Genomic DNA, 24556 nt, shown 5'->3' with positions numbered 1-24556 from the left:
GAGTTTGGTGTTAGTAGATGCAAATTACTGCATTTGGAGTGGATAAGCAATGAGATCCTATTGCACAGCACAGGGAACTATATCTAGTTACTTGTGATGGAACATGATAGAGGATAATGTGAGAAAGAATATATATATATATATATATATATATATATATAAACCTGGGTCACTTTGCTGTACAGCAGAAGTTGATAGAACATTGTAAATCAACTATAATAAAAATTTTTTAAAATATATTTATATATAAATTTTATGTATTATATATTATATATCAAATATACTTGATCCATATGATAATTATTCATATATCTATCCTTAATAAGTTATATATTAAATATAGTATATATTAAATATATTAATATAATCAATATATTATATATTAAATATATACTTATATATTATCTATATTTAATACGTATATTAAACAGGTTCTCTCCTCTCTCTCTATACACACATACACACATATGTATCTACCAATCTACATATAGAGATATTCAGATGCCCTAAACAATGAGGCAGCAACAATGAGAACTGAAGCCTTGTGATCCACAAAGTAACTGAACCAAATATGTGCCTTAGATACTGGGGTTTTTTTTTTTTTTTTTTTTTTTTGCTGGGCCGCTCCTGCGGCACATGGAGGTTCCCAGGCTAGGGGTCGAATGGGAGCCGCAGCCACTGGCCTACGCCAGAGCCACAGCAACGTGGGATCCGATCCGTGTCTGCAACCTACACCACAGCTCACGGCAACGCTGGATCGTTAACCCACTGAGCAAGGGCAGGGACCGAACCGGCAACCTCATGGTTCCTCGTCGGATTCGTTAACCACTGCGCCACGACGGGAACTCCAGATACTGGGTTTTAACACCTGAAGCACAGGCTTGTGCTAGTGGGAAAGCTGCAACTGAGGCAGGAGCCAGGAAAGGACAGCCCCTCCCATGAACTAAAACAATAAAAGCTCCAGAAAAGGACTGGCAGATTTAGCAAATAAAAATATAGGACACCTGGTTAGATTTGAATTCCAGATAAACAACAAATATTCAAGACATACATACTAAACAATTACTCCTTGTTGATGAGAAATTCAAATTTAACTGAGTATTCTGTATGATATCTGGTAAACCTACCCCAGAATGAAGTGAGAGGACAAGTCATGAATGTGTTTTAGAGGATGATGGCTCTGCGCAGGGACAGTAGCAAGTACAAAGACTGTGAGGCAGGAACACGGTTGGCATATACGAGGAATAAGAAAGCTGGAATGGCTGAAGTGGTGAGAGTAAGCAGGACAGTGGTAGCAGATGGGTTGGAGAGGCACTCTGAAGTAGAGATCTCATAGGCCTTGCAGACCATGGTAGGGATTTATGATTTTATTTTAAAGTGTGGTGAAAAGTCATTGGGCAGTTCGGCACAGGAGCATGACTGGTGATTAATAGGATTACGCTAATTGCTGTGTGATGCAGAGAGAAAAGGATAGAAGCAGAGTCCAGTTAGGACGCTCAGGCAGCAATCCAGGCAAAGATGCTGGTGGCTGGGACGAGGTTAGTAATTATATTAGGGGAAAAAAGTGGTCAGATTCAGTATATATTTTAAAAGTAGAAGTCATTTGCTGATAGAGACTGCGTTTGATATAGATTGCGTTTACAAAAGAGGCATCAAGGATGAGCCCAAGGTTTCTGATCCTAATGACTGGATGAATGCTAGTATCATAATAAGATGAGGAATACTATGGGAAGAGCAGGTTTGAGGGTGGCAGAAGTCAAAAGTTTAATTTTAGACTTGTTAAGTTTGAAATATGTATTAAACAGCAAACTAGAAATGTTAGGTTAAGGTCTGGATATATGAGTATACAGTTCAGAGGAACTGTCAAGACTAAAGAATTAATTTGAAGGAGTTCCCATTGTGGCTCGGGGGTTATGAACCTAACTAGTATCCATGAAGATGTGGGTTCAAGCCCTGGCCTTGCTCAGTGGGTTAAGGATCTGGCACTGCCATGAGCTATGGTGTAGGTAAAAAAAGAATTAATTTGAGGTGCGTCAAAATTAAGATGATTAAAGTCATTACACTGGAGGAAACCAACAATAACATCAATGTAAATAGGACTGGGGTATCTAACCTTGAGGGTTGGGAGGAAAAGGAGAAGAATTAAGCAAACAAAAAGGAGAGCTAGCAAGATAGGAGAAAAAAAGAGGAGTGTGGTATCCCTGGAACAACCAAAGAGCAGATCAAGAAGTGGAGAGCAATGAAAGCCCAGAAGTGGAGTAGTGGCTGCAGTTGTTACAAGCTATCCATAGACTAATGGGAATCATTCAGCAGAAAGGGGAAAACTGACCATTCAGAAAAGAGAGGATGAATGGCAGGATCACAGTCCTTGAGTGGTTGGGAGGAGAGGGAGTCTAGGTCACGGATGGAGGGACTGGGAGTAAATAAGAGCCTAGACTGATCTATACTAACAGGAGGGAAGATTAAATGGGACAGTCAGGAGGGTGGGTAGGTGGGGGCAAGGGGAGGACTGATGGCTTCTATTTTATCAATAAGAAATCAAGGACATAAGAGTTCTGATGAGAGAGGTGGAAAGTGTAAAATGTTCTCCTGGAAAATTAAAGAGTTAATTGACAGAAAAAAATATCATGGTATCTTTAGGAGAAATCACATATGTATAGTAGTGAATCCTCATGTTCAAGGTCTTGATGCATGTTTCCATCATTCAAGCCTTCCTTTTTGTTTTTCAGAACTTTCAACAAGTTTTCTCCATATAATTCTGTCCCTTCAAATTCAGAAACAGTATCTGGGTGATGAGCTTTTCAAAGCTAAGTGATATGAGGGTACAGAGTTTAAAAAAAAAAAAAAAGAGCCGGATTTTTGTCTTCAAGGGGTCATAGCATCTGTGTGTCTAGGTATGTCCCTTTATAGTGGGACTACAGCAGATAGTGGGAAAAGAACAGAATGCAGGGGGCTGATCAGTTTACTAGGAGAGTTCACAGCAGGCAACAGCCACTCAAGAAGAGGGGGACAAAAGATGCCCAGTAGCTTTCTCAGGAGCACCTATGCTCCTGCAGTCCTGATCATTAACCTGTCACTCAAGGACACTCATGTGCAGCTGCTGAAGTCACAGTGAAGTCCTGACTGGTTAGCAATTCTGTTTGATTTGGCTGTTCTACTTGAGACTTTTCTTGATCTCCACTTTTAGAAACGTATCTAAAAGGAGTTAGCTGTTTGTTTCTTTGTTTTTTTAATAGCGTAAAGCTACCAAATGTACTGGGATAAAGGAGAGGGGGTTGGGAGCATTGGTATACTGTTTCTAGCTAAGGAGATGACAGGCTTTTGATCCTTGGCTGATTCTATACAGCATGTAAATAATCTTAACAATAGTCCCCGTGTTTTCATTACAGAATAGCCTGAGAAATCTACTGTCAAGATTTTGACGGCTATGTTTCTAGGCTATCTTTTGTACTTAATGATTTTACAAGAGTGATACCACAAACTAAATTGTAAACTACTGTTTATTTTAACATCAGTATAATATTAAGGAGTTCCCGTCCTGGCTCAGTGGAAATGAATCTGACTAGCATTTAGGAGGATGCAGGTTTGATCCCTGGCCTTGCTCAGTGGGTTGAAGAATCCGGCATTGCTGTGAGCTGTGGTGTAGGTTGAAGAGGTGGCGCAGATCTGGTGTTGCTGTGGTTGTGGTGTAGGGCGGCAGCTATAGCTCCGACTAGACCCCTAGCCGGGGAACCTCCATATGCCATGGGTGTGGCCCCAAAAAGACAAAAGACAAAATATATATATATATATATATATATATGTATATATATTAAATTTTCTTTTGCAACATAAAAGTATCCCAGCTCTAAGCCACCATGAATCTTCAGATCTGCTCATGATGGTAGCTGGCTTCTGCACAGTAGCTAAACTCTCCAGGTGAAAAAGAAAACTCAGGCTGCTCATTTGTTATATCTATACTTTTTTTAACTAGAAATGAAACTTAAGGTAAAATGAAAGATTGAAAATAAAGACGAAAGACAAAAAAGAAAAGAAAAAAAAAGAAAGAGAAGCAGACAAACAGAGGTAAAGTGAAGAAAGGAGAAATGGTAACATTAACATCAGATAATGATATATTGGTTAGATATAAACTGAAAGCACCAGGAGTTCCTGTTGTGGCTCAGCAGGGTAAGAATCCAACTAGTATCCATGAGGATTCAAGTTCGATCCCTGGCCTTGCTCAGTGGGTAAGGATTCAGTGTTGCTGCAAGCTGCAGCATAGGTCACATATATGGCTTGGCTCCTGCGATGCTGTGGCTGTGGCTTAGGCTGGAGGCTGCAGCTTCGATTCAACCCTCTAGCCTGGGGATTTCCATATTCTACAGCTGCGGCCCCCCTCCAAAAAAAAGGAGTAGTAGTAGAAGGAGAAACTGAAAGCACTAAACAGGAAAAAAGGTAATTTATAAAATGCACAATTTACAAAAAGGAGCATGCTGTCATAGTCCTATATGAACCAAAGACACAACAACTGAATACATAAACCTACCTTTAGGAAATGCAAGAAAAACTTGTCTAAAATATATTTAAGTTGGAAATTTCAATCACACCTCCTTTAGAATTATACTGATCAAGGAAATATATCAGAGAATTGAATTCTGAAATCAATAAATTTGAATACTAAAACCAATAAACCTGTGTAATAGAAATGTATGCAATTTCAAACATAAGTAGAAAATATGCATATTTTAAATGTCCATGGAATATGTAAACATTGATTATATACTTGACAAAGAAGAAAATCTCAATTTAATAAGCACAGGATCTAATTCTTTGTACACAGAAAAAATAAAAAGCTGATCAAAAACTTAAATATTTTAAAAATGTGATACCAAGTCCTGAATAACCACTGGATAAAAGAGAAAATTACAAGTAAAATTACAACATATGTAAAGAAGAATGAAAAAAGACTTTTTCTTTTTTTTTTTGCCTTTTCTAGGGCCGCTCCCCCGGCATATGGAGGTTCCCAGGCTAGGAGTCGAATCGGAGCTGTAGCTGCTGGCTTACACCACAGCCACAGCAACGCGGGAGCTGAGCCGCATCTGCCACCTACACCACAGCTCACGGCAAGACGCCGGCTCCTTAACGCACTGAGCAAGGCCAGGGATCGAACCTGCAACCTCATGGTTCCCAGTCAGAGCAAGGCCAGGGATCGAACCTGCAACCTCATGGTTCCTAGTCAGATTCGTTAACCACTGCGCCACGACGGGAACTCCGAAAAAAGACTTTAAACTAAAAACTACAGAACAAATGCAAGCTGTACTCAGAGGCACATTTATGGCCTTAAAATATTTTCATTAAAAACAAAAGATTAAAAATGAAGGCACTTAGAAAAAACAAAGAATCTTAGATTCATATCTGGAAGTTAGAAAAGAACAACAACAACAACAAAAAAAAGAGTAGGAAGAAGAACTACCACGAAAAGTAAAATTGAAAAATAGAAGACAATAGCAGAAAAATACACTCCAAAGCTCGTTCTTTGCAGAGTTCAGCAAAATGGACAAATCCCTTGTGAGCCTGATTTAGAAAAAAAGAAAGCAAAAATATGTAAGGTTAGAAACGAGAAAGTAAACAACCACATGTGCAGAACAGATTTTTAAAATCACAAGAGAATTCTATGTCTAACACAACTAATTTGAAAAATCTTTTAGAAATGAATGGATTCCAAGCAAAGTATAAATTATAACTGATCCCAGAAAAAGTAGAAAAGATCGGCAATTCAATTACCGTAGAAGAGAGTAGCTTAAAACCCACAGATAACAATGCTTCATATAACATAATTTCACAGCTGAGCTCTCTGTTCAGCCTTAAAAAAGATAGTTCTAAAGTTACTTAAATTACTTCAGACCACAGAAAAAATGTGAAATGCTTCCTAATTTATTTTAAGGCATCTCATATAATTTTAAATCCCAACATCTGATTAATGTAGTACCAAAAAAATCCTATATACCAATCTCACTAATAAGATATATTCTATATAAAACATCAATAAATGGAACCCAGGAGTGTATCAAAAGAATAATATACTTTGGACAAAGAAAGCTCTTCGGAGTTCCTATCAGCATTTAATAGGCATTGTATCAAAACCTTTTGTCATAAACTTTTATCTTAAAATTGCTAAATTTTCCCATCCTGGAACATGAATATCTCTGTTTACTTAAGTCCTTCCTGCCTTTCAATACTTCTTATTTCTTATAAACAGTCTTGTACATCTTTTGTGCAGTGTATTCAGATTGGATTCCTTTTTAAACCCTATTTTATCACTAGCACATAAGAAAATTTTAAGTTTTTTCAGGCTGGGGTCAAATCAGAGCTGCAGCGGCACGCCTACACCACAGTCACAGGAATGCCAGATCCAAGCCACATCTGCAACCTATGCTGCCCCTTGTGACAACTCAGGATCCTTAACCCACTGATTGAGGCCAGGGATCAAACCTGCATCCATCACAGATACTAGTCGGGATCTTAACCCACTGAGCCATGACGGGAACCCCAAAAACTTTCAGTTTCTATACTGAATTCAGCCACCTTGCTGAACCATTTAGTTTGTCATTTCATTATCCTGCGTCGTCTAGAAAGAAGATCATATAATCTGAAAATAATGTTTTTACTTCTTCCTTCCCTAATTTTTTTTTCTTGTCTTTATCTTGTTTTGTTGCATTGGTTAAAAAGTCTAACACCATGCTGAACGTTAGTAGTGAAAGTGGGTATTCATTTTTTCCTGACTTTAATGAGAATGTCTCCAAGTTCCCACTATGGTGCAATGGATTAAGAATCCAACTGCAGGTCACTGTGGAGGCACAGGTTTGATCCCTGGCCCAAGAACTTCCATGTGCCAGGGGTGCAGTCATAATTTTTTTTTTAAGTGAGTAATGGGAATGTTTCTAGTGTCTTACTATGTATAATGTTTACTAGAGACTTCCGGTGCCTTTTATCAAGTTGCTATTTATCCATTCCCATTTTGCTGAAAGTGTTCTCTCCTTTTTTTTTTTTTTTTTTTTTTTTCTTTTTCAGCTGCACCCTCAGCATATGAACGTTGCCAGGCCAGGGATCAAATCCAAGCTGCAGCTGCAACTTATGCCACAGCTGCAGCAATGCTGGAGCCTTAACCCACTGCACCACAGTGGGAACTCCTGAAAGTGTTCTCTTTGAAGTCAAATTAGATATTAAATTTTTAAGACATTTTATCAGTTGAGATGATGATATAGTTTTAAACTTCTAAATTATTAACAGAATTCATAGCAACAGATTTTCTAATATTAAATTATTTCATAAATGCTTTCTTGTTTCAAATGGAGTACCCCGGTGCATTTGCTGATATTTTACTTCAGAGCTTTGTATCTATGTGAGTTTAGTCTCTAGGTTTTTTTTTTCCTTGTGCTATTTTTGTCAGGTTTTGCTATTAAGGGGGGATGTTAATAATACAAGTTGAATTACAATGAGGTATCATCTCACACTAGTCAGAATGGGCATCAACAAAAAAATCTACAAATAACAGATGCTGGAGAGGGTGTGGAGAAAAGGGAACCCTCCAACACTGTTGGTGGGAATATAAATTGGTGTAGCCACTATGGCGAACAATATGGAGGTTGCTTAAAAAACTAAAAATAGAGTTACCATATAATCCAGAGATCCCATGCTGCTACCAGCATATATCCAAAAGAGAGGAAATCTCTAGTTCAAAAAGATACATGCACCCCAAAGTTCACAGCAACACTGTTTACAATAGCTAAGACTTAGAAGCAACTAAATGTCCATCACAGGTGAATGAATAAAGATGTGGTACATATAAACAATAGAATATTCGGAGTTCCAGTCGTGGCTCAGTGGTTAACAAACCCGACTAGTATCCACAAGGACTCGGGTTTGATCCCTGGCACCACTCAGTAGGTTAAGGATCTGGCATTGCCGTGAGCTGTGGTGTAGTTCGTAGACTGGGCTCAGATCCCTTGTTGCTGTGGCTATGGTGTTGGCCAGCAGCTACAGCTCCGATTCAACCCCTCGCCTGGGAACCTCCATATGCCATGGGTGTGGCCCTAAAAAGACAAAAGACCAAATATATATATATATATATATATATATATATATATAGAGAGAGAGAGAGAGAGAGAGAGAGAGAGAGAGAGAGAGAGGGAGGGAGGGAGAATATTACTCAGACATAAAAAGAATGAAATAATTCCTTTTGCAGCAACACGGGATGGATGTAAAGATTATTATACTAAGTGAAGTCAGTCAAAGACAACTATCATATGATATCACTTATAAGCGGAATCTAAAAAACCGATACAAATGAACTTAATTATGATTAATTATGAAACAGAAATAAGACACAGATAGAACACCATTAGAGCAGAGTTAAGAGAATGGAATTAGGCAACTACAAGCCAAAGAATGCCAAAGATTGTGGGATGGACCACACCAGAAACTAGGAAAAGGTAAGGGTTTTACCTAGTCTCACAGGAAACACGATCCTGATGACCCCTTTTTTTCGGACTTCCATCTTCCAAAACTGTGAGAGAACAAATATCTGTTGTTTTAAACCATTCAATTTGTGTTACTCTGTTATGACAGCCTAGGATACTAGGACAACAGCAATTTTAATTTCTAATTTACCTTCCCGGTCCCCAAAGTGCCATAGCCACAGTCCAGTTCAGGACTACTTAGGCGCTCAATCCTGTCCTTGGTAAAGGGATGAGTAAATTTCCATCAGTCCAGTAGTCAAGAATTACCAGGTACTTATGAGCTACTGCTGTGAGATGCACAACCAATGCAGCAAATGACAGCCATTACTGCGACAAGATATGGACCCACATTGATAAACGAATGATAGTAAGGTACTAAAAACGGCACGGGGAGGTGGAGCGAAGCGAGAAACGAGGACAGCTGGGGGCAGAGGGGCTTCGATTTCCCGGAGGACACCGTTGGGAGAATATGGTTGTTTTTTGAGATGGAGTCTACAAGCTGCTCTCTCAAGCCCTGCTGAACGGGTCCCAGGCCTGTCCCCACCGCCATGGACACAGCAGCAATAACCTCCCACACTGCGTGCCTCCAGTCGACCCTACAGAGTGGTAAGCAGCCCATTGAAGTGGCGTCATCGCCTAATCCTTTACGCGCCTGCGCGGCGCCTCGACGCGACCCGCCCCCTCACGCTGTTGCGTGGGGCCGGACTTCCTCCAGCGCCCCGGAAGCCGGAACGACCTGTTTTCCGCCTGCTGAGGAAGGAATTGCCACCGAGATCGGAGACGGTAGGGGATGTTGTTTACACGGCGTAAAGTGAGGCCGAGTTCCGGCCACCCAGCGGGGTAGGTGACAGCAGCGTCCTTATAGGCAGTCAGTCTGGAGTATAGGGCTTCAGAGGATGCGGCGGGGAACCGAAGTAGAGGTGAGGGGTCGAGGTATCTGTCGCCGGGCCAGGGCCACCAGCGAGGAAGGGCTCATTCCAAACACACTGTGCTCACCTTTCTCAACTTCGTGTGAAAAACGAGCTTGGTTGCACATGGAGCTGTCGTAGGGATAAATGTGGAAGGGAGAAGTCCACACTCAAAAAGATTAAGAACAAATTTCAATAGGCGAAATTTCACATGGGAAATGCCCTTTGTTGCATGAGGTATGTAACGTGAAGTTCTGTACAAACCCAGACGTTGTAAGACGGCTTGAGGCAGCAGCTCATGTTGCATTAATTGGAAAAAGTACACCCTCAGTTAGTAATAAGTTTCCCGAATCAGCCAGCAAGTTCATTTGGTATTACGGTGGAACTGAGCTGTATAGGTCATACCCCTCCTTTCCTCTTAAGCGCAGTGTCTGAGAGGAGACAGGCTGAAAGTTAAACAGATTATTATTGACAGAAACAGGACTAGAAATGAGATTTCTTCATTTCCAACCCCAAATTCTTTCCTTCACATCGTACTGCCTTCGCTTTTTATTTTTAAAAAAATTTTATTTATTTATTTATTTTTGTCTTTTTGCCTTTTCTTGAGCTGCTCTCGCGGCATATGGAGGTTCGCAGACTGGGGGTCTAATCAGAGCTGTAGCCGCCGGCCTACGCCACAGCCACAGCAACGCCGGCTCTTTAACCCACTGAACAAGGACAGGGATCGAATCTGCAACCTCATGGTTCCTAGTCGGATTCATTAACCACTGGCCACGAGGAGAACTCCTTTGCTTTTTATTTATTTATCTTTGCCTTGTATTTATCTTTGCTATTTATTTATTTATTCTTTTTAGGGCCCCACCCTCAGCATATGGAAGTTAAGTTCCTAGGGGTGGAATGCGAGCTGTAGCTACTGGCCTGCCACAGCCAGGGCAAAATCCCTACCGCATCTGCGACCTAGTCTGCAGCTTGCTGCAAGGTTGGATCCTTAACCCCCTGATTGAGGCCAGAGATCAGACTGCATCCTCTGGAGACTATGTTGGGTCCTTAACCTGCTGAGCCACAATGGGAACTCCTCATATTGTCTCTTTGGATTACTAAACAGTTTCTCTTCAATATTGGCTTATGTTTGGGTTGTTTTCTAAACCTCTTAGGCTTGCCCACTTTCCTACAAGACTTTTCCATCTAATAGTATGAGAAAGATAATAAAGACAATGCACAAAACTTTTAAACAGCACAAGCACTAAACAAGTATTACTTAAGGAGACAGATGAAGTGTGACTGCATTGTAATCTACAGGATCTGACCTAGACTTCAGGGCTACTTATAAGTTCTTTATAGCTAGTTTCTGACTCAGACAGTGTTTTGGGTGAACATTCCCACAGAATTTTACAGAGATATTCATAATGAGAACTCATATGATAAGTAGTTGTAAGTCTTCCTTGGTGAGCATATATTTATGAATACCAGGCCTTTCTGCATAAAGGTATGTAACAGGTACTGAATATTTCATCTTCACATTTTGTTACTAGATTTACATTGCTGAAAAGGAAATGACTGAAGCAACACAAGACTCATCTCCATCTACAGAATACCTAAAAAGACACATACTGACTTTGCCCTTGATGAGTTAGTTACTGCAAAAAAAAAAAGTTCAACATCAGTAATTATTACAGAAATGCAAACAGTTAGCATCACATAGGGGAAATCTTTCTACTGAGGAACTCATTTAACCAGATGTTCATTGTGAGGGAGCCATTATTACTGTATATAAATTATTGTTAAACTTTTTGCTCTCAGAGCTCCCTTAAAAATTCTGAGGACACCAAAGAGCTCTCATTTAGGTGTGTCATACATATCACTGTTTATGGTATTAGAAATTAAAACCTATAGTGTCTTTGAACACAAGAATGTGCATGCACACACTCTGTTAGCTGTCAGAGTGAAAGGATCTCAGGGGCCCTCACAGGGACCAGACTTTAAGAATAACTGCTCCATGCAAATACTTCAAAGAAATTTTAGATAGTGTAGACAGATGATTGCTGTAGCAAGTGATTGTGACATGAGCAGAAGAGTCAACTTAAACAAGTAATAACAGGGACAGTCTTGTATTTCTTTAATGTCTGCTAGAATTATACCAAGTTCATAATCATTACATAAATAGGTAATTGGTGTTGAAAATGCCTTTTTTTATAGACATCTTTGATACTTACCTGTAGTTATTTGGGAGAAATTGCCTTGAAGTTCTTTGCAGGGCTGGAGACATAATTTTCTGGTTTATCGTAGTGAAAAGGGAAGTTTTTATTGTGGCCAGCAGTAACGAGCCTGACTAGTATCCATGAGGATGCAAGTTCAGTCCCTGGCCTTGCTCAGCGGGTTAAGGATCTGGCATTGCTGTAGCTGTGGTATAGGTTGCAGACACAGCTCTGATCCCACGTTGCTGTGGCATAGGCTGGCAGCTGCATCTCCAATTCAGTGCCTAGCCAGAGAACGTCCATATGCTGCAGGTGCGGCCCTAAAAGGCAATAAATAAATATAAGTAAAGTAGTGAAATGTAGGATCCCACTCTCTGAAATTTTTAGCCCTCCATCAACTTTTTTAGGAAAGGATGAAATTTCAGTAATGAGGGGTGCCTCTGTCTGATTTTCACCCTGTATGTAATACATAAATTTAGCCCAAGTTGTTTGGGGGAAAGGGTGGTTGTTTGGCACTGAACTACTGTATTGTTGCTTTGTATCACTTGTGAGGAAATCTTTCCCATTAAATGATTTTTTAAATACATTTGAGAAGCAGTCACCTGTGATCTTTGTAAATTCCTAAATTTTTCATTACCTTGACAGCATATAATTTCCTCCATAAAGTCTTAGATCGGAGTTCCCATTGTGGCTCAGTGGGTTAAGAGCCTGACTGGTATCCATGAGGATGTGGCCTTGCTCAGTGGCTTAAGGATCCAGTGTTGCCATGAGCTATGGGGTAGGTTGCAGACTCAGATTGGATCTAGCATTGCTATGGCTGTGGCATAGGCTGGCAGCTATAGCTCTGATTTGACCCCTAGCCTGGGAACATCCATATGCCATAGGAGTGGCCCTGAAAAGAAAAAAAAAGTCTCAGGTCCTAAGACCAGCAGATAGCCACAGAGTCATATGGTGCCATAATATCAAAACATCTATCAAGCTTAGGGCCAAGGGGGTAACTTCCACTTATCACCCTCCAGAGCATACGAACCAGAGCATTTTAAATATAAATGTTGTAGATCTTTGGGTTCTCTCAAGAGTAGTCAAAACTATGAATGTGTCAGAGGTTCTTCCCCATCCCCTAGATTCTTTTCAGCTCTCTGCTCAGATTTGAAGTCACCATGGGGCACTCTTGCTAATGTGATTATCAGATCCTTAGATGTACTGGAACAGAAGAATGGTTAAGAATCACTTGTCTGTTTTTTGTTGTTCTTTGTCTTTTTAGGCCCACACCCATGGCATATGGAGGTTCCCAGGCCAGGGGTCTTATCGGAGCTACAGCCGTCAGCCTACACCACAGCCACAGCAACATGGGATCTAAACCATGTCTGTGACTTAAACCACGGCTCACAGCAATGCCGGATCCTTAACCCACTGAGCGAGGCCAGGGATGGAACCCGCAACCTCATGGTTCCTAGTCAGATTCATTTCTGCTGCACCACAATGGGAACTCCCACTTGTCTGTTTTTAACGTCTCCCTGCTCCTGCCAATACACACAAATTTGAAAGCTACTTTCTATTTTTTTTTCTTTTTTTTGTCTTTTTGTCTTTTTGCCTTTTCTAGGGCCGCTCCCGTGGCATATGGAGGTTCCCAGGCTAGGGGTCTAATCAGAGCTGTAGCCGCTGGCCTACGCCACAGCCACAGCAATGCGGGATCCGAGCCGCATCTGCAACCTACACCACAGCTTACGGCAACGCCAGATCCTTAACCCACTGAGCAAGGCCAGGGATCGAACCCGCAACCTCATGGTTTCTAGTCGAATTCATTAACCACTGCGCCACGACAGGAACTCCGAAAGCTACTTTCTATTAAAGAAGCTTTTCTTTTAACTTGAAAGACAATTATGTGTCTCCTTTTTCTTTTCAGGTGTATGAGCTCTTTTAAAGGAGAACACTGTGGTTTTCATGTTCTGAGCATTCTGAGATTGTGAAGGCATAATTCCTTTGATTTGCTTACAGCCAAGTGGAGTTGCACAGGTCATGGTGGCAGTATAGCCACTTAAGTATTCTAAAGGAGGTGAGTGTGTGGCACTTGACCTGGGAGAGGGAAGAATTAGGCAGTGCTTCTAAGAAGTGACTTTTGAGCAATACAGGGATTACTTAGGTGGACCAGAAAGGGGAGGTCCATTCTAGGTGCCTAGGAATCTGTGGCTGGTTTATAATTTGTATAAAAGATACTGTCAAGTGTCTTTTCCAGAGCTCTCTTCTTATTTTTGGATAGTGCTTCTCTTGTTTTCCTTCTCTCTCATTGTCCCCTCCCCCTTAATGGGGTGGTATTTGGGATATGAAAGGAGGTCAGAGGGTAGAAATCCTTCTGAGTGGCAGAATGATAGGATGGCTTTACCAAGAAATAATGTATATACTCAGTGAACCCATCCCTGAAAACTAAGTTCCTGCTTTGTTTAAATGCATAACTGGGAAGCCTCAATTTTGTTGGCTGGGTGCTGACCCAGCGAGTGGATTATATTCTTGTCTCCAGTCCAGTCTGTTTGAATATGAGGACATCTCTTAAGCTGTTTTCAAGAAGGGACCCTCATTTAGGTTAAGGAATGAGCACAGGGGAGACAGCAAGATTAGAGTCCAAGTTCCTACTACAAAAACATTTTTATTGGCTATGTCTGGGTGACTGCATGTTGTTTTAATCAGCCGTAAGCTGTTTAGCTGAATTTGCATAATTCAAATAAATGATAGTTTAATTCCACCAGGATTTGAGTGAGGTGGAAATAGAGCAGAAAAACCTGATCCTGTCAAAGTTTGGGGAAATGAAGAAAAAGCAATCAGTTAGTGGGTTGGGCTTCATTTTTTTCTGGAATTGGGGAATAGCAGAAAACAAGCTGTAAAGTAGTAAGACATGAACTAGCCCCTGTTGAGTATCATTTTGGAAAAGTTTGGGGCATTTTTCTGACTTGGGACATTGTACCCAGCTCATTGTTATGCTCCTTCCAGGAGACTTCCTGACAGAAAAGATACTGACTGGGTGGGATCTTTCCATCACAAACTGTTATCTTGCATTTAGATTCATTACCCATTGGTTGCAGTGAAGCACACAAATGTAAGAGTTGAAATCTCTTAAAACTTGAAATTATAGTAGCAATGAATTACTATTCCCTTAATATCTTCACATGCTAGAGGACAGTATTTTATCTTTTTTTAAAATTTTTTGGCCACACCTGTGGCATGTGGAAATTCCCAGATCAGGGATCAGACCCGCACCACAGCATTGACAACACTGGGTCCTTCACTGCTATGCCCCCAGGAAGCTCCTAGAGGACAGTGTTTTGAACGTTGGATTGTCAGGTTCTTCTGGAGACTAAGAAAACAGAGTCCTTGAAGTCAAGCCGATTCTGCTTTTAGCCTCCTAAATGAAAAGGTAGATAGAACAGGTCTTGTTTGCAAGATGAATTCAAGACCTACTTTTCTACCAACAGCAATTACACACTTTCCATTGTCTTCTGTAGAAAGTAGCAGTAGTACATTTACAGATGAGCGAGGATGAAGAAAGACATAGTGAACTCATGAGCATCTTACTCTAATTGATGGGACCGTGACTAGAACTTGGCAGTTGATGAAAGCAGAGGAGAGGACCTTTCCTGTAGTGCAGTCTTTATAGGAAGTTTTCTGGTAGCTAAACCTCCTTAGATAGAAACCAACATGATCTCATTTACAGAATGTCACATCATGGTGAATTGTGCCAGGGGCAGCTGTCAGTGTGTGAGCCGTATAAAATTGTGATTTAACAAATTTTGGAGGACGAGAAGAGCAAATTGATGACCAAGCACATGTGATTGCATATTGTTGTTTGAACCATCAGGAAGTCAATTATTAAATATAAACTTTTCCAAATAAAAGGCAATTTCATTTTATCAGAAATAGTATCATTTTATAACTCCAGTCTCTAACCAACCTTCCAATCTCATCTAATAAGGGTGACTTAAATTCTGAGTATTCTGAATCACTAAACCTGGATTAGTTTACACTAGGATTCTTTGATTGTTTTCCATATTCTCTTTTCCCTGTAAGGGTGGGGAAGCCAAAGATTATGTTAAAAACTTGCTCAAGAGTTATAAAGTCATACAGGTAAAGCTAAGGATAGAACAGATTTTGATTTCTCTCAACTGTCCAATGTGAGGGATTGTGACTACAATTGTCTGATTTTTAAAGAAATCTTTTTTTTGTTTGTTTTGTTTTTTGACAGATTTATCAGCAGGTTGCAGGTGAACATGGCGTTGAGGTAAATCCTGCCCCTTGTGAAATTTAGTTTCAGCAGATTGTTCTTGGCATCTTAAGGAATTAGAATATTTTACAAACAATCAAAAGTTTTGTTTTGGTTCTTTTTTAGACTTGCTTTTGCTTCTTGTAGAAGATGAGAAACATGTTTAAACAAAGGTTCTTTATGCTGAATAAATAGGTTGCTTGAAGTTGGTTATCTGCCTTATTTAAATTAAGTGAATTTTGGCGTTCCCATCATGGCTCAGCAGAAACCAATCTGACTAGCATCCATGAGGATGCAGGTTCAGTCCCTGGCCTCAGTACGTTAAGGATCCGGCATTGCCATGAGCTGTGGTGTAGGTCACAGACTCAGCTCGGAATGGCGTGGCTGTGGCTGTGGCGTAGGCCAGTGGCCACAGCTCTGATTGGACCCCTAGCCTGGGAACCTCTGTATGCCGCGGGTGCGGCCCTAAAAAGACATAAATAAATAAAGTAGATTTTAAATGTCAAAGCTAATCCTAGACTGTTTTTCCTTCATCAAATAATATCTTATTAAAATCTTACAGATGCCTAGTTTTTATCCATTTTATTTATCCATGTTATATTACATGTGAAGTAAAGCCTATTAGAACCCTGAATTCATTCACCTTGCCTTGCCTTATCTGTGATGTCCTACTTCCTACTTGGTAGTTTTCTTTTTAAGTAGCTGAGAACATTTTAAAATATATACATACATATATTTTAATCGTTTGTAATTTGAACCATCTCTGTGTTACATTGGTTGTACCTTCCTTATTTCAGGGTAGTGATCCATGTTGGGAGGGCAGAGGGGTGTATGTGTGTGCAATGAGCTTCAAGACTGTCAGGTTGAGTTGTGAATTCAAGACTCTGAACTTCTGTGTATACCAGCAGGCTGTTTTGGGTAGGAGATAAGGTGTTTGTTGTGTCAGACTCGAATGTACTAGGAAACTGAAAGGTTTCGAGTGAAGTTTCTCTGATAACACAGAATCTCAAGTGATGAGATCAGGGGCACATATGTTTAGAGACACATCCGTGGGGCATGACACTAAATTATCTGAGAATTGCTTCATAATTGGAGTCACTTCCTCTGCATCTTGACCCATAAGCTTGAAAATGCTGTGTGTGCAGAACTGTAAGTGGCAACCGGAAACTTGAACCCAGTACCAGAAAGGTAGCTGTTGGGCTGGGCAGTGAGGTCACAAATTGGCACAAGAGGAGTGAGGCAGGATGCCCAAAAGCCATGGGCTGGAGACCACCTCTCCCGCCAGGACTCAGCTCTGCACTTGGTGGGCTGATGTTTTCTCTTAAAAGATTGTTATGCATTTGCTATATGTCACGCAGTCTCGTGTTTGTCATTAAATTTCCCATCCTGTTAAGACAAGTATTTTTCTATTGTTTAAAGGGAACCAGAAGCCAAGGGAGATAATGTGATTTTTCTAGGGTCATAAGGCAAAGTAGCTGCAAAGTAGCAAACTCAAGTCTTCTGATTGCAAATCTGGTTCTCTGTACATTATAAAACAGTACCTAGAATCAGTCGAAACTAATGTTTTCTATTTTTTTCCAGACCTATCCCTCCACCCCCTGCCCCAACACACACATAATGAAAGCAGCACTCATTTATTATTATTTATGTATGAGCTGCTGTGTGACACTAGGAAGCATGTAGTGCGTAGTGTTGCAGTTTTTTTCCCAATCTTGCCATCAAGCCACAGGTGCCCGTCTCTTCCTTTATACTCCCTCCTCTCCAGGTTTTTCCATCTCTTGGTGGTAAGTCTTTTGCTATAGTTTGAGTAAGCCCTGCCATTCCTCACATGGAGAGCAATGAGAGGCCGAAGAACTGTGCTTTTTGAAGAAGATGCTCTTTTATTCAACAAATATTTGGTGTGCACGTGTTAGCCATTGGTGGTTGAGTGACGAACAAGACAGACACTGTCCTGCCTTCATGGAATTAGGCATTACAAAGATCATTTCAAAATTAGAGGGGTGAGTACTATGAAGGGGAAGAACAGTTGTTAGAAAGAGTGTTCAGTGTTCAGTGGGAGAAACCTCACTGGAGTGCCACTAACACTAGCAAAACAGGAGAAGGCAAGGCCACGTGGCTTCCCTGGTTCTCTTTGTGGGTGGCCTCTTGCGGTCTCAGGTCTGTTCTTGGCTGACTAATGAAATGTCACCAGTGGACTAAAACCACTAACTCTTCCGTCTCTCTTTCCTCCTCTCCCAAGCTCCACAGGCCTTGGAGACTCAGGTACTTTGCATGTACACAAATAGACCAATACAGTTTGACCACCTGAAAGTCTGAGCCTTCATTTTACATTAGGGCCTGGAACTGACTAATCTAGCATCACACAAGTGGCAGCGCACAAGACCCAGGTCAGGTGCGGTGAATGTCAGCACACCAGTCCGCCAGATAATGACATGAGCCATAAATGATGCTAGTGCACGGGGCTTGGATGCCCAATTCAGCCAGCTGAGGCGTGAGTGGCTGGGAGAGGAGTAGGTACCGAAGAGAGGATGCTCGGCATCAGAATGTGGTCTAATAGAAAGTGACATGCTTTGGCATTGAAATGCCATTGTGTATCTTTAGACATCCAGGCTTTTCCAGAGAAAAACAGGGATGCACGAATTGGTGAAGCTGACAACTGAATGTGTACAGATGCTGAGAAAGGCCCACGTTGAAAAATGACAGTTTTGAATTTTCATAGTCTAATAGGATGCCAATCTTCTTTGGGGAAACCGTTATTCTTATGTCTGGAGTCGTCTTGTTGTGTAGAAATTCGTATTTATGCCTGAAGATTAAATGTTGATAAAGCTTCAGAAATTCTGTGAATGGGCTATTTATAGAACATTTCATTTTTCAAATATAACTATAATTTTCTTTTATTAAATGACTATCAAAGTAACAGCCCATTTCTAAAACTATGTATCTCTTTTCTAAAACATGCCCTAAGAAACTTATTTTTTAAAACTTTTTTTTTTTTTTTTGAACATGCTCGCAGCACATGGAAGGTCCTGGGCCAGGGATTGAACCCGTGTCATAGCAACAACCTGTGCCACTGCAGTGATAACACCAGATCCTTAATCCGCTGCACCACAAGCAAACTCCTTAAACCTGTTTTTGAGCAACTGCTTAACCTAAGAAACTTACATTCAATATAATAAACTCATACTGCATCCGAATCTCCATAGAAATAATACATTAAAAAATTTGAATTTCAAGGTTCAAATATGTAAATCCCTTGTAACAAAGACATGTGAAACAGAGAATCTTAGGATCTTTCGTGCACTGAGCCTGTGCACACATACTCTAAGGCATCCTTTTCTTAAAACTTTCAAACTGAACCGGGCACCTCGGGGCTCATCACCACTCCCCTCATGCTGGGGAGGTTCCCACCATGAAGGGTGGTTGCTTCTCCTGTGTGCTTTGAAAATGGCTGAAATCAAAGCCAACCGTAGGAATTTCCTAACTCTGCTACCTACAGACATTTGCAGAGCTCTGTGTGCCGGCACGCTGGTCCATGTGACTGGGATGGACACTTAGAATATGATGCAAATGTATCAGAGCCAGCCAGCCTGTTTCCATCCCATTTCACCTTATTTTTTCTTAACTGAGCAGCCACCAGAAGCTGAATGAGGAGTTCCCGTCGTGGCGCAGTGGTTAACGAATCCGACTAGGAACCATGAGGTTGTGAGTTCGGTCCCTGCCCTTGCTCAGTGGGTTAAGGATCCGGTGTTGCCGTGAGCTGTGGTGTAGGTTGCAGACGCAGCTCGGATCCCATGTTGCTGTGGTTCTGGCGTAGGCCGGAGGCTACAGTTCCGATTCGACCCCTAGCCTGGGAACCTCCATATGCCGCGGGAGCGGCCCTAGAAATGGCAAAAAGACAAAAAAAAAAAAAAAAAAGAAGCTGAATGAGTCCTTCCCTCTACTTTTCCTCCCACCAGTAGAGTCTAAGACTATGACCCCAAAATTCCTCCCTATTAAGACACGCTCATAGAGACATCTTTCCAAGGTGGGACTATTAACAGCTCTAGGGCTCAGATTTTTGCCCTTCTTTTTTCACTCTATATGTGGTGTTCCCACCCCTTTTCTGTCTTGTAACCGAGCCCTCCCACTCCACACAGACCCCTGCTCTTTCTTTTTGCTCCTCCAGATTTTGTCTGCCCCTGTTCTTAACCTTTCTAGGAGAGGAGACTTTGATTTTTAGTCTAACTTCAGGCAGAATCTCCTAAAGCGGTCTGTGGCTCAGTGTGTAGTATTTCTTGCATTCCCCAAACTGAGTCTGAGGTTTAGCAGAGTCCCTCATGGGCTGAATATCTCACAGGGAGAAAGTTGGTCTTCTCGCCTTTGCTGGGGCATGAGAACACGTAATCATGATGGAGGCTCATGGCACAGAACATTGGATGCAATATTCCTAGGGCTCAGCAGGTTGAAGGTCAGAGGCCCCATAGTACACAGGGTGCTGGGAAAGTGGTGTGGTAAAAGTTTTTGCAATTTTTGAGATGAAGGGAGGTTGGAACCCATGGCCTTTTAAGTCTGAAATGCCCTGACCTGGGCCTCAAGGGATTTTCCCTGCTTTATGGAACTGCTCCCTTAGAGGACAGTGCTTAGCAGCAGAAGCAAACCAGAATTAGCCATGACCTATAAGCCTCATCTACATCTACTAAAAAAGATGGAATTGGAGCTTCACATCATACTGTTCGTTTAGTAACACTGAAATTAGGCATAAATAAAAAAACCAATCACTTGGTGGAGAATGCTACCTTTGGAGCTAGACCGCCTGGGTTTGAATCTGAGCTCTGAATCCATGTTGCGTGGATTATGGAACTGCTGTGAGGCATAGCTTTCTTATTTTTAGAATGGGATAATAGAAGTAAATAAGATAGTTTATGTAAGAGTGTAGAACAGTGCTTAGCACACAATAAGCTCTCCATGAATTTTAGCTGTTTTATCAAAAGTATCCAGAGCTGCACTTTCTCTTTCCAGCTGGGCTTTAGGGAAAAGGGGGCTAAAAACAAGTCATGAAGTATCTTCGCATAGTTCATAAAACAGAATGTAGGCCTTAGTTAATACTAGCAAAAAGTTCTCACTCTATTCCTGCCAAAGCATGTTTTCATCGTGGGTGTCCAGATTTCACCTTACCTTGATGATGCAAACGTGTGTCTCATGCACCAGGAGAGGTGGTTTGCTCCCAGGTCCTCCTGTTTAGGGACATCTTCAAAAGCCACACCCACTGTGTAGTCCAAACACTCGTCCACCTCCACTTCCCAGTAATGGCGCCCTCGGACTGGAATTAGATTTCCCATAACAGCAACACACCTGGTTTTAGAAAGTGGAAGCAGGTGTGATTTGGGGTGAGCCAAGCCTGGCTGTGCAGGTGAGTGATGCCTATTGCTGGGGTGTGGTAGTAGGTGGTCTAGAGGTGTGGGAGCAAGTGTTTGACCACCTCACTTGCAAAGCGTCACAGCCTTAGCTCTCAAAGCTCACCTGACCAATGCTAAAGATTAGAAGGGGGTTATTACACTGCTGGTCATAGATGAGGAAGAGACAAACCATAAAAAAGGCTCTATTTGCTTTTTTTCCTTTTCTTTCTTTTTTTTTTAATGGCCACACCCATGACATATGGAAGTTCCCAGGCCAGGGACTGAACCCAAGCCACAGCTGTGACCCATGCTATAGCTGCAGAAATGCTGGATCCTTTAACCCACTGTGCCAGGCTGGGGATTGAATCTGTGCCTCAAACTGAGCCACTGCAGTTGGATTCTTAACCCACTGTGCCACAGAGGGAACTCCAATTTGTTTTTTTAGGTGACTGGGCTCTTACAGTAACAAAGAGGTTTGGTTACCTGCAATGTTGGTGGGAATGTAAGTTGGTGCAGCCATTAGGAGGAGAGTATGGAGGTCCCTCAAAAAACAAAAAAAGAGTCGCCATGCAATCCAGCAGTCCTATTCCTGGGCATATAGCCAGACAAAACTATAATTCAAAAAGTTACATGCACCCCTATGTTCATAACAGCACTAGTCACAATAGCCAAGACATGGAAATGACCTAAATATCTGGACAGATGAATAAAGAAGATATAGGGAGTTCCCGTCGTGGCGCAGTGGTTAACGAATCCGACTAGAAACCATGAGGTTGCGGGTTCGGTCCCTGCCCTTGCTCAGTGGGTTAACGATCCAGCGTTGCCGTGAGCTGTGGTGCATATGCCGTGAGCTGTGGTACATATGCTGCAGGAGCGGCCCAAGAAATAGCAAAAAGACAAAAAAAAAGGAAAAAAAAAAAAAGAAGATATAGTATATATACACAATAGAATATTACTCAGACATAAGAATGAAACAATGCCACTTGCAGCAACAGAGATGGAACTAGAGATTATCATACTAAGTGAAGTAAGTCAGAAAGAGAGACAGGAGTTCCCGTTGTGGCTCAGCGGGTTAAGAACCCAGCTAGGAGTTCCCGTCGTGGCGCAGTGGTTAACAAATCCGACTAGGACCCATGAGGTTGCGGGTTCAGTCCCTGCCCTTCCTCAGTGGGTTAACGATCCGGCGTTGCCGTGAGCTGTGGTGTAGGTTGCAGACGCGGCTCAGATCCTGCGTTGCTGTGCCTCTGGCGTAGGCCGGTGGCTACAGCTCCGATTCAACCCCTAGCCTGGGAACCTCCATATGCCGCGGGAGCGGCCCAAGAAATAGCAACAACAACAACAACAACAACAAAAGACAAAAAAAAAAAAAAAAAAAGACAAAAGACCAAAAAAAAAAAAAAAAAAAAAAAAGAACCCAGCTAGTATCCATGAGGATGGGGGTTCAGTCCCTGGCCTCGCTCAGTGGGTTGAGGATCCGGCATTGCCGCAAGTTGAGGCATAGTTTGCAGATGTGGCTTAGATCTGGTGTTGCTATGGCTATGGTGTAGGCTGGCAGCTGCAGCTCCAATTTGACCCCTAGCCTGAGAACTTACATATACTTCATGTATGGCCCTAAAAAGAAAAGAAAGACAAATACCATACGGTATCATTTCTATGTGGAATTAAAATATAAAAAACATCTACAAAACAGAAACGAACTCATGGAGTTCCCGTCATGGCTCAGTGGTTAACAAATCGGACTAGGGACCATGAGGTTGTGGATTCGATCCCTGGCCTTGCTCAGTGGGTTAAGGATCCAGCGTTGCCGTGAGCTGTGGTGTAGGTCACAGACGCGGCTCGGATCCCACATTGCTGTGGCATGGTGTAGGCTGGTGGCTACAGCTCCAATTGGACCCCTAACCTGGGAACCTCCATATGCTGTGAGCGCAGCCCTAGAATAGGCAAAAACAAACAAACAAACAAAAAAAATAACAACTTGGAAACAAACTCAGACATAGAGAACAAACTTAGGGCTGCCAAGGCAGAGATGGGGTGGAGAGAGAGGGACTGGGAAGTTCCTCATCCCTGGCTCAGGAACTTCCATATGCTGCAGGTGCAGGTGCGGCAAAAAAAAAAAAAAAAAAAGTGACTCTATTATACTTCAATTTAGAAGGGGGGGGTTGTTCACTTGTTCATTAAAAATGAAAAGGATTGAAACCCGATAGAATGCAACACAGTCAAGGGAACCACATGCTTGAGGTTCATGAACTTGCTTATGCTCCAAAATGGCATGGAGGGTCTCTGAAGTGATGCTTGTGTTAGAGATGACTGCAGGAGAAGACAAGAATTCAGATTTCAGAGGCAGACCCTCAAAAGAGCAAAACGGCAAATTCCTCACAAATTATCAAAGTCTACGTCCAAGGTTTCACTGGAAACAATTACACTGCTGAAGGTCGGAGTTATGTTTTGTTCCACCACAGTAAAGAAGTCTCTAGAGGAGGGGTTTCATCGGAAATAGATCCAATCATATCTCCAAAGTGAATGGTCTCCCTCCTGTAGGAGCCTCCTCCCTCAGCCAAGCTTTATGTGGCTCCCAAGATCCCTAGGCAGATTGTTCAGCTGTCATTAACACATAATCCTGGGTTCTGGATGCCCAAGCAAAGCTCTGGGAGAGGATATTGCACGTTAGCAACTCCTCACCTATAAAGTCAGGCCAGCTCTATTCCAAGCTCCAGATCCACCTGTGGTTTCTAATTCAGAATGTTCCAAACTAAAATGATTACATTCCCACCTGCCAAGTTTGTGCTTTGGGGGATATATTCCTCATATTTTCTGTTAATAGACTCACTGACTACCCAGTAACCCAAGGCAGAAAACTAAGACAGGAATAAAGTGGTTATAAGCTCAGCTTCCAGTTTAATTCCAGCTCCAACCCTTAACAGCAGTGTACTTTTGGGCAAATTACTTAATATCTCTGCCTCAGTTTTCCTATCTGTTATATGGGAACTCAGATATTGTGATGATTCAATGAGGGAATCCATGTAAAGCACTGGAACACACCTAGTACTCGATAAGCACGCTGTAAACATAGCAGTGCTATCATCCCTCTCCCGTTTCCCATGTAACCAGGTGGCACTAGCCTTGCTGGGTTTGTGTGCTAAGTATGGCCTAAATCCCTTGGCTCCTCTAGTCCACCTACTGCTGATTTAGTCAAGGCTCCACCCCTCCGCCCTGGTCTTGTTCTCTATCTGCCTCTCCCTGTCCTTCCCTAACTCATACTTCTTTTTGACATGTAAATCTGATCCTGTCACTCCCCACTTTAATCCTCCAGTAATTCCCTTCCCCTAAA

General features: G+C 41.8%; 1 protein-coding gene, 1 long non-coding RNA gene, 1 other non-coding gene and 1 pseudogene across 6 annotated transcripts in view; 2 read left to right on the top strand and 2 right to left on the bottom strand.

Moving 5' to 3' along the window:
- LOC146401610 (uncharacterized) overlaps positions 1-9154 on the bottom strand; it is a 53216-nt pseudogene extending 44062 nt beyond the window's left edge. Inside the window, exons 1-2 of the transcript XR_014810427.1 lie at positions 8650-9154; positions 8485-8545 (exon numbers count right to left, since the gene is read on the bottom strand). The product of XR_014810427.1 is annotated as an uncharacterized LOC146401610 (transcript). The remainder of the gene's footprint in view (positions 1-8484; positions 8546-8649) is intronic.
- Positions 9155-9201: 47 nt separating this feature from the next.
- Positions 9202-16360, top strand: LOC102161631 (uncharacterized). 2 transcript variants are annotated; one of them, XR_001297890.3, is made up of 4 exons: positions 9202-9338; positions 13508-13657; positions 15836-15871; positions 15980-16360. It is a non-coding gene; the product is annotated as an uncharacterized LOC102161631 (long non-coding RNA). The 2 variants fall into 2 exon arrangements; XR_001297889.3 differs by having other exon boundaries at positions 15836-16058.
- Positions 14998-15077, top strand: MIR1839 (microRNA mir-1839). Its single transcript, NR_035401.1, has one exon. It is a non-coding gene; the product is annotated as a microRNA mir-1839 (primary transcript).
- Positions 16361-17713: 1353 nt separating the features above from the next.
- FSD2 (fibronectin type III and SPRY domain containing 2) overlaps positions 17714-24556 on the bottom strand; it is a 49633-nt gene continuing 42790 nt past the window's right edge. For both annotated transcript variants that reach the window (XM_021098895.2, XM_084968518.1), the window contains exons 12-13: positions 21008-21184; positions 17714-18656 (exon numbers count right to left, since the gene is read on the bottom strand). In XM_021098895.2, coding sequence (XP_020954554.1) covers positions 18404-18656; positions 21008-21184 — 430 coding nt within the window. In that variant the 3' untranslated portion in view covers positions 17714-18403. The remainder of the gene's footprint in view (positions 18657-21007; positions 21185-24556) is intronic.

The sequence above is a fragment of the Sus scrofa genome, chromosome 7 (assembly GCF_054392235.1).
Source record: "Sus scrofa isolate SSC_HxYL_T2T_F1_AM1 chromosome 7, Sscrofa_HxYL_maternal_Yorkshire_Landrace_v2.0, whole genome shotgun sequence".
NCBI lineage: Eukaryota > Metazoa > Chordata > Mammalia > Artiodactyla > Suidae > Sus > Sus scrofa.
Note: the sequence above shows the minus strand (reverse complement) of the source record. Positions and strands in the feature narration are given on the sequence as shown.